This window comes from Ambystoma mexicanum, chromosome 1p (genome assembly GCF_040938575.1).
Source record: "Ambystoma mexicanum isolate Mex_15411 chromosome 1p, UKY_AmexF1_1, whole genome shotgun sequence".
Classification (NCBI taxonomy): domain Eukaryota; kingdom Metazoa; phylum Chordata; class Amphibia; order Caudata; family Ambystomatidae; genus Ambystoma; species Ambystoma mexicanum.
Window position 1 is genome coordinate 1,191,121,670 of NC_090921.1, and position 16,524 is coordinate 1,191,138,193.

The 16,524-nt window shown below is 47.3% G+C and overlaps 1 protein-coding gene across 1 annotated transcript in view; it reads right to left on the bottom strand.

The window, feature by feature from the left end:
• The window catches only part of LOC138451399 (sodium/potassium-transporting ATPase subunit gamma-like), a 239,342-nt gene that overhangs the window by 86,567 nt on the left and 136,251 nt on the right, over window positions 1–16,524 (bottom strand). Inside the window, exon 5 of the mRNA XM_069604908.1 lies at window positions 8,906–8,937. Within this exon, the coding sequence (XP_069461009.1) occupies window positions 8,906–8,937 (32 nt within the window). The remainder of the gene's footprint in view (window positions 1–8,905; window positions 8,938–16,524) is intronic.

Here is a 16,524-nt window from a genome sequence, read left to right on the forward strand (position 1 = left end):
TACAGGATTCAACCTTCTAATAAAGATTAATCTCGGTAGAGACTTCTGTTAACACCAGAAAGACGTGAAATCCCCGTGGTGCCCACTCAAATTTGCTTCCTCATTCGGGAGAAAGAACCAGAGGGGCGGAATCCCAATGTACCTGGTGCTGGAGAAGTTCTTGGTGCACGACAGCGTTGAGTCGGATCCAGGATGCTTTGCAGCCCTTGAGACAGAGTCAATGGCGGGAGACAGCTGCGGGTACCAAGCGGCAGGCAGTTCGGCAAGTGAGGCTGGAGGGACGTCTGCAGGCTGTCCGGCACGGTGGCTCAGGGCCAAGAATTGTCATCTCTGTGCTGGTTGGCAGATCTGGAATGCTGGTCGAGGTGGTTCAGGGGGCTCTTGTGATTGCGGTGTGACAACAGTCAGTGGTACAGCCAGATGTGGTTCGAGGATTCGACTGTCTCGAAAACTTCCTTAAAAGATGAATGCTGGAGGACTCTTGTGTGGCACTCCTCCTAGCTTATTCGCAGGGCTCATATCCTTTCAAGGCAGATGGACCAAAGCTCAGGAGTGTGATTGCAGACAACAGCCTTGTCGTTTGTACAGAGACTCTCCGGCAGTTCCCACCTTGGAAACTTTCTGACAGAACCCATCAGGGCACGCTGTGTGCTGGCTGGGTACCGGTTATACAGCTGCTGGACGGGTCCTCTGAGTCCTGTATCTCCTTCTGTTCCATGGGAGATGTTTAAGGGAGGGCTCTTGCATCCCTCTTGAAACACCTAGCCTTCCTTCACTGGCGGAAGATGTAAGGTAGACTGTACCTTCAGCTTCGTCCACATGAGTCCCTCCTCTTACTCCTTTCAAAGTCGTTGGATGATCTGTCAAGTGAGGGGTTCAGCCCTCCCTTAAAGCCAAATGGGCCCCAGTGATTGGTGCAGGCTAAGCGACTCTCTTTCAGTATTCTTTATGGAAACAATCTCAATCATTCGCGACCACAAAGGATAGCCTGCCACTGCTCACATATTCTACAATTGCTACTGTCTGCCCTCTGTCGTATGCCTCCTGGTCCTCTTTCCCGCGGTTTTCTAACTCTGATGTAGTTCTGGCGATTTCGAAATTTAAATCTGCATCTCCTGATGATGCTATACCCCTTATTCTTTTAAAGGAGGCATCTGTCAATTTGATTGAGCATATTACCACTGCTGTTAATATCTCTTTCTATAGTGGAGTTATTCCCCCATGTCTTACGCATGCCCTGGTAGTTTCTCTTCTTTAGAAGCCTTCTCTTGACCCCGATGTACTGTCTAACTATCATCCTATTTCACTCCTCCCCTTCCTCATGAAGTTGATGGAAGCAGTGGTGTCCCCCCTTCTTTCTAGTTTTCTTGAATCCTCCCACTTATTTGACTCATTTCAGTCTGGTTTTCGGCCCGGTAGGGGCACTGAATCCATCCTGAATTCCATACTCGATGACTTGGTGTGTCTGGTAGACAAGGGTGGTGTTGGATCAGTCCTGCTTTTAGACCTGTCAGCTGCTTTCGACACGGTTGATCACTCCATCCTGCTCTCTCATCTTTCTGACGCTGGCCTCTCTGGCCGGGTCCTCAACTGGTTCACTTCTTTCCTGTCCAATAGCTCCCAGTCTATTTCTCTTCCTCCTTTTCATTCAGGCTTGGTTACACTTCCTTGTGGTGTCCATCAGGGTTCTGCACTGTCCCCTATTCTATTTATTATCTATATCAGACCTCTTCTGTTTCTTATCCAGGCGCATGGGTTTCGTTACTATTCATATGCGGACGATACACAGATCCTAGTTCGCCTTGACTTTACTCAAGCCGACACTGCAGCTCGGCTCACAGAGCTGACTGGAGGATCTGGGGCATTGGATGATGAGCAACTGGCTAAAGCTTAATGGCAGTAAGAGCGAGATCCTGGTTGTGGGCACTACATCTCCTCAACTATTTTGGACCTCGCAATTCTGGCCATCTAGTCTGGGCCCTCTTCCTCTCCCGGTCCAATCGGTTCGGAATTTTGGCGTAAAAATCTCTGCCTCTCTTGCCCTGGATGACCAGGTGGCCAGTGTATGCAGGGCCGGGCATTTCAAACTCAGCATTCTGCGGAAAGTCCTGCCCTTCATTCCCGCCGAATGCCAGGCACTGGTAGTGGCAGTTCTGGTTCTTAGCATCCTTGATTATTGTAACTCCCTTTATTTGGCTCAACCACTCTACCTGATTAATAGGCTTCAATTACTGCAGAATGTGGCCGCTCGCTCCATACTTCACCCTCCTTTTGGATCCCACCTTTCCCAACTGTACTGGCTTCCTGCGGCCAGCCAGATCTTGTTCAAATCCTTGTGTTTGGTGCACCGTGCCTTTTATGGCATGGGTGCCGAGTACCTTCAAGCCAAGTTTGTTCACTATGTCCCGACCCGTCTGTTGAGATCTCAATCTGCGCTTCTTGTTGCAGTTCCCCGCTATCGTCTGCCGAGCAAGGGAGGTTGTGCCTTTTCTGTGGTTGCTGCTAGAGCTTGGAATGATCTTCTTATTGCTCTTTGTGCTACTGAAGATCACCTCACCTTCCGCAGGCTGCTAAAAACTACTCTCTTTTAGCTAGGTTTTCTGATGTGGTTATGCTTACTTGTTCTCCTTCCATTCGCCAGCGCAAGATGCCTCCGGGTGTACGTGTGCTTACTAAGTTTCTATAACATAACATAACAACATACCTTAATGAACCAATCCTGTGTCCCCACCAACAATCTTCTGTTATGCAGGATGTCAAGACCAGAGTGTTGTGCAACAGGACAGACAAGGGGTGAGAGCACATACCTAAGTCTCACCTGTCTTCCTGTCTGTTGTAGATCAAAGTGTCTCTCTGGCTAACTGAGCCCTCTGTGACTCTTGATTAAAACGCAGGTCTCCCTTGAAGTTTGTGATGGGAGGAGACTTCATGTCTCTCCCAAATCACATTCTTCGTCCCTCTGAAAGGGGTCTGTTCTGCAGGGACACCTGCAGTAACTGCTGGACCCAGGCAGGCCATTCACTGCCTTTCATAGAGAGAGGTGGGAACTAGCTTCAAGTTGACACATTGCATACAAAGGGGGACTTAGCCCTGCCTTTCCTGTTGTCTGTCCGGCACCCAAGTACCTCCTCTAGGCTTGCTTCAATGATCTCGTTAGTATGCACCGCCACCAGCCGGATTAGACAAAAGGAATGCAGATCCATGGAGCTGTTGATATTTAAGTTAGGCTGCCCATTTCTGGACAAAGGTGTGCCTATCCCCCTTCCTGAGATGTTTTGATGTACCGGGGGCTGTCACATTCCATCTCAACATGACAGGGGAAGATGGGGCCTGTAGGCTGTGTCTTCCCAGAGTACACAAGACTATGCTTTTTGTGCAGGAAGCAGATGAAATGTGCACGGAATAGCCTCACACAATTCTCGCAGGCTGATCTCACATCATTCATTTTCATTATTAAAAAATCAAAAAAGCCCAGGCGAGTGCACTCTGCCCGTGCGGGTGGTCGACTTCCTCACAGGAAGTCAAGGCCCCCAGGATGCATAATCGCCAAGGACACCGATTCAGCAACTGTGGGATTAGCAGAGAAGAGAAGGAGGAGGAGAAGAGGAAAGTCTTAAGGAGCTTCGGGAATTTGAGAAATTCCTGCTCAAGGCTCAGGGAGAGGGGGAGGTTATTCCAAAGGAGGGAGCCCACAGAGGAAAGTGAGTGACCCCCTGCTTAGCAAAACGGTTTACACACAAATAGTTGGTGCCAGAGGAACCAAGTGGTATAGAGGAAGAGTATTTATTGAGATAAAGATGAGGATGGTGTGGTCCCCGGTCCCAGACAGCCTTGTGGATGATGCAGAGGGATTTGAACTTAATCGGTACAGCCACCGGGGGCGAGTGAAGACTTTTTAGTGCGGCAGAGATGCAGTCCCTGAGCTTAAGGCCAAGGATACGTCTTGCTGCCGTATGCAGGATAAATGGGTAGATGGGACCTGTTATCTTTAAACTTAGGTGCCAACAGGTGCCCTCTGGGCACTTTTCAACATGTGTACTACAATGTGCAAAACGTCTGTGCAAATTTCAAGCAAAAGCAACTTTACTACTTACTGTTGCACTTCGCAGTGCAAATTGAGTAAATGCCACCTGCCGTAGATGCATGGCATTCAGCATTTGCAATAGATTCCTATGAAATATGCTGGCTTTTTTTGGTGTAAAAATCTGGGGGATTCCACAGGAACAGAGAAGGGTAGTGAGAGTAGAGCTTGCAGTAGTGAAATCCCCATGGCATGAAGAAGGGGAGCAAGCGACGCTTAAGATTGCCATGTCAACGGTGAGAACAAGCTAGCCAGATGCCACCTTAGAAGTGCTCCTTAATAGTTTGTCTGTTCCGTAGAGCTGCGCACTTGGGGAGCTAAAACACCGGAGGAGTCTGTGGATCATACCTACTGAAGGGCACCATTATCTGAGCATGATGCCACCTGCACACTCCCAATCCTTATGAATGGTCTGTGCATGTGTGGGCTTCTAAGGACCTGAGCAGTGCAGCTGGCCTTCAATTGTACGCAGGAGGCTTGGGTGGCTGCCTTAGAGGTGGAATTGCAGGTGTTCCTGTCCACTGCATTGGCTGCCTGTACGTGAAGGCGTAAATATGCATGTTTGTTGCATTTTAATTTGTGCAACATGCACGATCCACTGCTAGTATCTTGTTACTAAACGATTATGAACACAGCATGGCATGGTTTAATATAGTGAGAGCAGTGAGGAACCATAGTAACAGATCCGAAGTAGAACATCGGAAGGATGCCAATACGAGCTAGGTGGGCAATCAAGTCTATGACAGGTTGGGGCCCAGAGCACCTCCCTGCTTGGACCCACAGTGTGTGGGCATAGTGGGGACCAGGGGAACCTTCTGTAGACTTTTCAAAAGACATGTTAGAAGAGGGACAGAGCTCCACTTCATGCAAGGAATGGAAAAAAGCTTTGGTCAGATGGACACAGAAATGGAAAGTCTGTACTGATGAGGGCCGAAAAAGGATAACAGAAACATATGTCCTGACGAGAGCTGCAGGATTCTGTAGCCACTCACCATTGTTGTAGCATAAGTGAGTAAGGGAACATGTGTACATAACTGCTTTCAATTTCAACATGGAGCCCATAACCTGTGTGGTAGTGAGTGGGTGAAGGCACCAGTCAGCATGCAACCGGTGGTCCCTGAAAATCCACAAGCAAAGTTGGCGGGGGCGGGATAGAGAGGGAATTGGATGGCATGATGCCTTCCAAAGCCCAAGCCAGCAGCAGTGGGTCACTCGCAGGTGAAGCTACAATATATGTTCCTTCTCTGCATGGACACACAAGCAACAGCAAGAGACCTTCTTTCTTGGACCTCGAAATCCACTCTGTATTTGTGTTTTATTGTATTTTATACAGAGCCTTAAGCCAAAGCGCTTCACATTCAGGGTTGGACGGGCCTACAGAGACCTCTGGAGATTTCCCGGTAGGCCTCTGCACCCTTGGCCTATTTTGTGTGATATTTCCACATTTTCACATAGGAAAAGGGTTGGACTTGCTGAAAATCTGTAATTTGGGGCCACTTTGAAAATCATACCCAGGGCCTCTTTTGGTTCCCAGTCCTCCCCTGTTCACATTATTACAGGTTACATTACAAAAAGAATGAAAAATAAATCAGAACATCAATTCTTACTGGTAGCAGGCAATCAGGGGCAATGAAGAAGATGAGTTTTTAAAGAAGGACGAAAGAGAGAATAGTCAGTGATAGAGCAGATGGAGAGATGGGAGAGCATTGCAGTGTAAAGGAGCGAGAAGCTGAAAAGACCTGAAACGGGACTGAGCACATGGAGGATGAAGGACGCTCAGTCTAAAGAGAGGAGAAGGGTCAAGGGAACGAGATAGAGAATAGAATGATAAGAGTGCAGCAAGATGTCAGGTGCAAGCTGATAGAGAGATTTAAAAACTAAGCAGCGAAAGTTAAATTCGAGTTGAGAGTGAAAGAGTAACCAGCCAAGTGAGGCCAGAGAAGAGGTGATAGAATCTCGATAGGAGAGAAGACAAAGTAGACAAACAGAAGAATTATAGATGGATTTCAAGGAAGCAAGACGAGAACGCAGGAGGCCAAAGAGAGTGGTGGAGCAATAGAAGAGTCGTGAAATGATTAAAGAGTAAATGAGAAGTCTAGTGGATAGAAAAGTGAAGAAAGGATTAACTTTACGAATATTATGAAGGTAAAAGCGGCAAGAACGAGAAGTGAGAGAGATGTGATGAGCAAAAGTAAGATTGGAGTCAAAGTAGAGTCAAAGTAGAGGCCAGGGTTGCGGGCTGTGTAAGAAATTGATAGATTAGAGGGAGGAAAGGATAGAAAGGGAGGTGGTGGATGAGGAGGCAGACTGTTAGCAGGGAGGAATGGAACCTCTGTCTTCCCTGTGTTTAAAGTGGGGAAATGAGAAGCCATCCATGCTTTGATAGCAGAGAAACAGGCTGTAAAGGTATGATGGATTTCCGGAGTGAAGGATGAGAAGGATAGAAAGAGTTGAGTGTCGTCGACATAAAAGTGATGAGAGAGACCAAAGGAGGAGATTATAGCTGCAACTTGAGAGGTGTAATGGGAGAAAAGAAAAGGACCCAAGACTGATCCTTGGGGAACTCCGATCTCAAGGGAAAGAGGTGGAGAGATCTGGCCAGCCCAGGAGATGGAGTTCTATTAGATAGATAAGAAGAAAACCAGGAAAGAACAGAACCCCTGAGAGCGAAGGAAGAGAGAGATTCCAAGAGCAAAGCATGATCGACAGTCTCAAAAGCAGCATATAAGTCTAGAAGTTTAAGAAAAGGGTAGAGTTTAGAATAGCAAGCTGTAAGAAGAGAATTGAGTACACAGATTCGAGCAGTCTCAGTAGAGTGACAAGGACGAAAACCAGACTGGAAGTGAGGAAGGAGGGATAGCTCAGTAACAAAGGATGAAATCTGAGAGTACACAAGGCGCTCTAAGAGTTTTGAAAGATAGGGTAGGAGGGAGATGGGACAGAAGTTAGAGACAATCAGAGAATTTGCTGCCGTTTTTTTCAATAAAGGGATGATAGTTGCATGCTTAAAGGCTGTAGGGAAAACAGAGGTAGAAAGACAGGTGTTGAAGAAGGAGACAAGATATGTTATAGAAAGAGGGTAAACCTTAGGAATAAGAGCAGATGGAATAAGATCAGTAGGAGTTACTGTGGCTTGAGCTTTGGCTAGCAGAAGTAGAATATCAGAGTCTGAAACTGGTGTGACAGCCGATTGAGTAGGAGGAGTTGAAGGGGGAAAATGTAGAATATCTTGTTGCAGAGAGTAAACTTTAGAAGAGAAAAAGTGAGCCAAGTCAGATGCAGACAGGGAAGAATTAATAGAGTAATCAGGAGAAGGAGGAGAAAGAAGCTGTGTTAAAGTTTGAAAGAGATGCCTAGGATGGGCAGATTGGGTATGAAAAAGATCTGAGAAATAAGCACATTTGGCAGAAGTGAGACAGTTATCGCAGAGGGCATGATAGGAGAAATAGGGAGAATGATTAGATAAAGATCTTGTTTTAAGACAAAGCCTTTCCAGGCGGCGGAGGAGACATTGCATAGCACGGAGATGAGAGGAAAGCCAAGGTTGAGAGAGTTTACCAGTGGGCTGAAAAGCAGACAGGGGATAGAGTTGGTCGAGACTCTTGGGCAGTACCGCTAATCAAGCCAGGACCTCAGCAGCTGAGTCCCTTCAGCAAACCGCAACTCTCAGCAGCAGCAGCTCCACTCTGTCTCTGGCAATGACACATCACAATTCTTCCAACTATGACTTCTGATTAACAGGGCAGGATGCATAGCATCACTACCGAGGATAAGGGACAATACGCATGTGCAGACTCTGATAAGAAGGGGATAAGCCATAGCGATCCCGCCTCCTTTCGAGCATTACAAAACAGAAAAGTGAAAATACAGCAGTTACCATGCCGTCACTCTTTTACCAACACTAGAAGGGGCATAGACATAGCCACAGCAGAGGGTGCAGGTTGACCACCAGATGAAATGCCATGTTCATTCCGTCTAACCCTGGTAGACAATAGACCAAAGCACCCAACAAGGGTGCCCAGTTTTTCTCACCACAAGAGATCCTTCATCCCCAAGGAAGGCGTCAATGGGTGAACCTTGGGATACCTGTTGGAACCTTCATCGCTGAGAGCTGAAAGTCAATTGGTTGCAACTCACTGGCACAAGGGTTTGCACACTCGTCACCAGGGGTGGACTGGGAACCAAAAGAGGTCCTGGAAATAATTCTCCAAGTTCCCCCATATTACACATTTTCAGCAAGCCCAACCCTTTTCCTAGGGGAACATGTGGAAATACCACACAAAAGAGGCCCAGTGTGCAGCGATCTACTGGGAATTCTCCATAGTTCCCAATTGGCCTGATTGGACACTTCTCCTAAATGGGGGCATGGCATACATGGGCCCTATTTTTGACCAACAGCAACTAAAGTGATTAATCACTCTTCTTTGTTTGATTTTAGTTCTGTATAGTTCTTTAGATTGCATTCAACTTTGCTTCATATATGTTTCACTGTACAACATTTTTAAAGGCATCTGACAGTGCTGAGTTTCAAAGCTCTGCATTAATTCTGCATTACTGAATAACAATAATACTATGTCACATATATTTATCCTGGTAAGAGGATCCCAATGTGTGTGCCCTTGTGCCTATGTGCGCACATGCATTTGTGTGCGCTGAGAGGACTACTTAGAAAGAGGTGTTGCAGGAGGAGTCTCCCAGAGGAAGCCAGGAGTCGAACACAGACAGACATAGAGACAGGGGTGTGGAGACGTGGTAGTGTATTGCAGATTGCCTATAACATAACCTCTCTACACAGAAACACCCCTAAGGACAGGTTCTACTTACCGGCGGGCTGCCTGCCATCCAGTTCACTTCGGCTGAAAAAGAGAAAGCAGAGAGCAGCACAAGGGTTAGTGGCAGGAAAAACAAAATGGACTCAACCTTCCTCTTTGCTCCTGCCTTCTCTCTTCCTATCCCCTGCTGATTTCCTGTCTGACACTGCACTGGTCACCTGGCTATCCTCTGATTTCAGGCCCAGTTCCCTACTGCCCAGTTGCACACCTGCACTGCCTCCCGGCAAACCTTGCACTTGGGTCTGTATCAGTAACCCTACAGTCACCCTACATGCACTTTTGGACATCTGCTGTCTGCACTTACCCTTGCACCTGCCACTTGCTGGCCACACTTCTTGTTATTGTTTTGATCCCATGTACAGCACTGCACCCTCCCCTTTCCACTGGCACTTTTCCCTCCCTGTCCCCTGCACTTGCGCGATCTCAATGTCACTTGGCAAAGTAAGGTCATTGTGTGGGATGTTTTTACCCATGCATACAAGCCCTACCATAAAACTGTGCAGTACTGGCATGGAAAACATCATGATGGCCAGAACTCCCCAGAAGGTGCACAGGGAAAACATGAAGAATAGGGTGCCACCCATTTTTGCCTATGTTGTGAGCACAGGAGGGCACTGCCTAAAACCACCATTGGGCTACACACACAGTTGCCTGAAACCATTGGGAATGGCAATGCTGATTGCCAAAAAAAGCAACTCAGAACTGTGGGGAATTCATTTTCTTAATCCCAAAAATGGTTGCATTACCAGTACTCACTACTATCAGAAAGCTGGCGTTTTAAAACCACCAGACTTTTGTGTAAAACTGCACAAATGAAACAAAACCAGACCAAGGAAAGACTTGCTAAGAGGTGGATACAATGTAAAACTATATTCTGAAATGACTTGAAGGAAGTAATTATTTAATGTATATGTAAAAATTGTAAGTGATTTAAACTGGGAACAAAAAGTGACATTTAGCTGAAACCTGGCTTAATGCAACTGAATTCTGCCTGACAACTACCCCCGACAGGAGAAACCTGTTCAGCCACTCTTCCCAGGCCTAGCTGCATCCTGCTGCCCCTTGCCAAAAGGAGTTGTCACCTCTCTGATTAGATTAGGAGTGGAGCACCTGGGAACTGGAAGGAACAGAACAATGCAACTCCCTTGACTCAGGCAAATGTTATATTGGAGGCGTCGTAAAGTGGCTTCCTCTTAGGGGAACTGGGGGGCAGCTGTGCCTCTGTGAACAAGCTGGCTTGGGGGAAGTGGATAAACCAGTTATTCCACCCTGTGATGTGGGAAGCCACACCCCTTTTGACCAGGGGATAGTTTTAAAAAGATAGATAACTCATAGTGCGGACTTGTCAGAATTATGTAAGTAAAAACATTATTTTTGTGATTTTTCTGTGAACATTTTGAGAGGCGTTAGGACCCTGCGGTGTATTCTGGGGGGTTGCTAGCGGAAAATAGGGTCTCACTCCAAATGTCTGCATGTTAAAAATCTGACACTTCATCAATTAATGTCCATACTCCTTGCGCACATGTGTGTAATTTTGGGTAAATGTCCGATATTGCAAAACCAGTTAAAAAGCGCAAAATGTTGTCATTTTTGAATGCAAGCCCCCAGGAAGATCAGAGGCGGACAAGCATGGACCATAAGGAATATATAATGTGCACATGTAATTTCAACAAATTGTATATCTGGGAAAGATGTATTTGAATCAAATATAGATTTGTGGGCAAACTGACCAGGGGAGGATCCTCTGACCCATAAACAGACCTCATCATGATGACAATCCATTTCCTTCCCCCAATCATGGGAGAGGGGAGAATTGGGCCAATGACAAGTAGAGAGGGGCATGCTTAGCTAGGCCCAGGCACACACCCATTTTCAAAACACATAAAAACAGACTGCTGGGACAGGTAGAGACAGTCAATTCCATTTGCTGCGGAGCATGCTGACCGACGACTTCACATCCAGAGATCCAGACTTCAAATCCATCAATCTCCAGAACCTGTAGCAGAAATTAACTCCAGAATTTGTAGCAGAGAGGCCTGAATCCACCAGCTGAATCCTCTTCAGCAGGCCTCAAAATCATTTGCAAACTATTCCACAGCCGGGCGAGCCGTCTGAATTCTTTTGCCAAGAACTCTTGCCAGTACCCAGAAAGCAGTGTTACATCCAGAATCCACTTGATCCGGACCGGAAAGCAGAGCAGTATCCAGAACCAGAGGCCGCTGAATCCAGAGAGGCTAGACCAGCAGAGCAGAGCAGAGCTGACCCAGATCGCTGTGAGCAGAACCAGTGCCTGATTGACCCGCCGAGCAGACAGAACCGCAGCCGGACGTGTTCACCAGATCCGTGACGAGGCCTAGTTCAAATTTATATTGTGAGTACCTAGCAGAACTGTGCAGAACCAATCTCTTAGTTAAAATAATCTAATCCAAACTATTTTAACCTAAGTAGAACTGCCTCCTAGAAATCGTGTCATCTGTCATTTTTAAAGCTGCACAACTGTCACCTGTCAATTCTGCAGCTGCAAGCTGTCACCTGTCATTTTGAGTTTACTTTAAATCCGAAAATCTACCTTTATTTAATCGTCCGTATCTCTGGAACCGCTTGGGCTAGGAACGAAATTTAACTTTCATCCGAAAGCTTAGAATCTAGGCTTTCCAACAAACTCCTTTGTTAAAATCCATTTGCAACTTGGTAATAACTCATAGAGCATTGCTAAAGTGAGCCTGAACTAATACCAACACGCATCTTTCACTTACCCTGAATCTCTAAAGGGAATCAAAATCAGTTGGCACATTTTCCCATCCATTGCCATCACATTTAAAAAGCATCTTGGGCTTGTGTTTCAAACTCCTACCTGTTTCCTCTAAGCTTGCTGGGGGGGGGAACTGAATTTCGTATTGTATTTGATTGCATTCCTGAGAACTGTGTGCTCCTATTTCCATCTCCTTCCATTTCTTACATTGCATAGGGGAGGGGGGTGAATTGCCAGAGAAAAAGTGATTATCTTATCTTTTGCTAAAATCATATCAAGTATTTCTGTACTGCATTTTATTCCTCATTGCTTTTCCCTTGAAATCATAAAAGTATTTTTGCTACTTTATCCATCCTATACTAATTCCTCATTGATTGTAAAGAAGTGTGCTAGTGCCAGATTACCCATTGTTGATCAACATCATATGTCTAAGTGTACTATCAGATATTAATTTATTATAAAGTGTGATATATATATATTGTTTAAATTATCAAATAAACCTTTTAATTTGCAAAACAAACCTACTTCTTGGCTCAGTGGGGTCAGGGGGATTCTAAGAGGGGGGTGTTATACAAGGGTGGTCATCCAGAGTACTGAACTAGACATAAGAATACATTAATAAGGGTTTTCCTCAGCATCCCAGACTAGGCATTGACTTGGCTGTAGTGTTGATTGAATATCGCTTACAAAAGTGGGGGTTTGGAGCCGGGATATTCTGGGTTAGATCTATCACTTGTGCAGATTAATACAGTGTGCTAACTGACGGGAGACATACATCCGGTCGGATCACCACGCTGTGTTACGCTGTAAAGCACTCCTCAAAGGAACGCTCTAAGGAAACGGTCTGTTTTGCAAAATAAAATACAAACTTCTGTAAGTCAGGAAGGAACTCAAATTCCAGAATAACGACCTTGGTAGATATGAAAATAGCCAGAGAGCACTAAGATATTTGTGAGAGGTGAGTGGACTCATCAGGACCAAATGGTCTGGTTGCAGGCAATCGCACAACAGGTCACTGAAACAGGGTCAGATATATGGGGAGATCAGGGTCCCCTACATGTGGCCCTGAGTGAACTATATATGTCCCCTAAAGCCAAAGATAAACATAATAAGATTGCCAGGATAGCGGCATATTTGTATCTATATATGGGAGCCATGCAGGACAAATGTGCTGAAGGCCAAGATCTGGCAAATAGGCAACAGATGGCGTTAGAGAAGGCCCAATCTGATCTGGACTCTTCTGAGCAGATGCTGCTCAGGAGCCAGGAGTCAGAAAAGGACAGCAGACAGTACATCACTAAAAGGATATGGATAGACTGCAACAGGAGAAGGCTGACCAGGATACCAGATTTCTGGCCTTGCAGAAGGAGTACCAAGAAGGTTTGGACTCCCTTCTGCAGAGCCAGAAAAAGCTAGAGCAACAACTGGACTTCAACAGGGCATGCACAGAGCAGGTAGCCACCCTGCAAATTCGATTAGACAGAGAGAAAGAGGAAAGCAATAAATTGATTCTGAAAGACGTGGATACCCAGGCAGAGTTTGATCAGGAGCGCCAGAAAGCTGGTGCCTTCCAAAGGCAAAGGGACGACCTGGCGGCACAGATGCAGGCTCTTAGTCAGGAAAGGGGTACCTTAGGCCAGGAAGTCTGCCACTTAAAAAGGAAAATGGAAGAAAATCACCTGGCCCTCCAGGGACTGGGTGACCTACAAAAAGAACACCAACTTGTTAGAGCACACCAGGAGGGTGGAGGATGCTCTGGCAAGAAAGGAGCAGGCCAATAGGGACACAGCTCAGGAGGTAACCCTCCTGCAGCAGAGACTGGCCCAGTACTCCAGGACCAATCAGGAGGCACAGAGAGAAAATGAGGCTCTCTGTCAGCCCAATGATAGGCTCCAGCAACAGGTAGCGATGCAGGAGAGACTGATAGAGTCTAGTAAGGCCTTAACTGAGGAACTGAAAGCGCAGGCTCTTGCATTGCAACAGGAAGCAGGGGCGGATAGAGATGAGGTTCGCTGGGAAAGAGAAACTCCTGAGCATAACTTCAGGAGCCCTAGTACCAGAGGCCTTCATCTCCCCCAGTCCCTGGACTCTGCCACCCCCATGTCTCCTCCCGCACATGAGCCCAGGGCCACGGGGATGGCAGATTACTATCCAGCTAGAAGTATGGGGCTCATAGGCCAGTACCTCCCAGGAATGGATGGGCCGGTATCCGGGTATGGGCACCCAAGCACAGTGCAATTTAGTGGGGAACCCCAGGAGAGTAGGCCCATTAAGGGCATCCTGAAAACCTCTGCCCAGTTAGGTCAGTGGGGGGGATACCCAGCGAATCCTGGTAGCAAGGAGGGATCTGAAGACTCCTCTGAGTGTCACAGGACACAGGAGAACAGGTCCCCACATTCTGCCAGCCATCCCAGGCTCGCAGAATCCGGGAAAACCTGGAAGATCAGACGGGCACCTCTGGGAGCAGCGCTTCTGAGTCGGAGAATGAATGGACCAGGGTTACCCAAACCAAAAAGGCCAACAAGGCAAAAAGGGCCTTGCTTAAGGACCCATTGAAACAAATAAAGGCAATAAGGAGTGTCATCACGCCTTATCATAAGAACGCCAAGTATTCTGTTTGGGAACACTTGGAGATATATGAGCAAATGATGGAGACTTTCCATTTGAAGGACAGCCAAAGCTGTATTCAATATGTAAAGTGGACCTTCTCACCAGAATACTCCAGTTTCTTTGCGGGGCTGGAGGATCAAAACCATTCAAGGGGGTCCACATACAGGGCGGCCATCTTGAAACATTTTTCTGTGCACAGAAATCCTCAAGAGGCTCGCAAGGCAGCCTACAATTTGCAATGTGGGGAGGATCAGGCCCCACAAGAGTTTGTGCAAGAATTAAAGTGTGCTTTTGCGCAGACCACCAGAAGGGTGCGCACGGATAGCAGAGAATGTATCAATACGTTTTTCCATGCCTTACCCAAATACATAATGACCCAGCTCGTGAGAGATTTTCATGAGAAAAGATCTTTAGACTGGGTCATTGAACAGGCTACCCGGATCTATGAGGTGCAGAAGCCCATCGAAAATAAAAATAATGCGCCGAAAAACCCCAAAACCAACAGCATCCCTGCTGCTGCCAAGGTGGCAGAGGTAAAGGTTGCCCCCGTTTTAGATTTGGAGATGGGGGGGCCTAAAAACCTGCCTGCACCAAATAATTCACAGCCTAGAAGGCCCTCGGGCCAGTCACAGACAGGGAGTTGAGGAGGTAGTCCCACAAATGGGGTCCCCCGCTCCCCTGACTATGTAAGTCCCCGCTACAAGGGAAACCAACCAATCCTGGGTTATGTGTGGACTCCTCCAGCCCAAGGGGGGGGATCCAGCTAATCACCTAACCCAGGGAACTTCCCTCCCAACTTCCCACAGGAGGGCAGAAATTCTCCAAATCCTGGGCAGAACTTTTTCCCCAGGTATCTACCCAATTTCCAGCCCCAAAATCATCCATCCTTCTTTCCCCAATTCCCTGAGCCCAGACAACCTAATCCAGGACAGGGGAGGCCAAGGGTGGAGGGGTACCAAAATCTTCCCACCCAGGGGTACTACCAGAGAAGGGATAGCTACCCTTCCCGGGATCAGCCCTGGGGAGAAAATAGAGCCACGTATCAGCCTGAGCGGGTTTCACAACTTGAGCGCCAGGTCCAAAATATGGCACGAGATCTGGGTCACATACTGAGGGCTCAACAGAACCCTCAGATGAGCATGCCACCGCAGAATGCCCCAAATTCTGGACCTGGTGCTCCAGAACAATGACGGGGGCAGCACCCCGATAACCCACCGGTTCCCAGGGAGGAGGCACAAGGGGAAGGGGGGTGTAAAGCCTTGGAGGAAGCTTCCTTCCCAACTTGTAAACAGCCCCTGGAAAACCAGGTACCGGAAACAAAATCTCCTGCCCCTGAAAGCCTGCCTCCCAAGGAGCAGAGGGGGGGAAGGAGAAACAAAGGACCCAAACAGACCCACTTTGTGGAGGAGGTACAGGTCTTCCAATTTGAGGGAGAGGGATCCTCAGAAGATCCTGGGAAAAGGATCTTCTCCTTCAGAGATGGGGGAACTCCTCCCAAGGAAAAATGGGTCCCAAGGGATTCCAATCTAGACTGGGGAGATGTGGAGACTGAGCTACCGCCGCCCATCATCTCATCCCAGAACCGACAATACCAAAATCCCCAGGGTCAAACCCATCCTGGTGACTGCCTCCAAAAAGGGGGGGGCGGCCCAGAACCAGAACCAGGGGAACCCACAATGGCTCTGATCTCCAGTTGCCAACTTTTTCTTTCAGATTCCCAAGGCTCTCCACAGAATTCTGCCCAAATCTCTTCGCTAGCAATGTCCAAACCCAGAAAGTTAGCCCACCAGTTGTCCAAAAATGTGCATTATCTGTGCCCTCTTGAGGAGAAGGAGGGAAGATACTATGCCCCGGTACAAGTACAGGGGCAGGGTACAATTTTGGCACTGGTGGACACTGGATCCCAAGCTACCCTTCTGTCCAAAAGGGCCTTTGAGGAACTAAATGCAGGAAGGGGGGAGAATTACCGAATTCCTCTCACCTCTCTTCCTGGACAACTGCAGAACTTTGACGGGAAGGCAATTCCCGTTGAGGGGACTGCAGACTTGGACATTAAAATTGGGCGACACAAGGTGAAACACCCGGTCATAGTAGTGACTCCAGAGGGCACCCCTTGTTTAATAGGGAATGACCTCCTGAGAAGGTTGTCACCCCTAATAGATTGCGTAAACAAGGTCCTCTGGACCCAGACTAGCTGACCAATAAAATTAAAACAGAGTGTCAACCATGTTAGTTTTAACGGCACATGC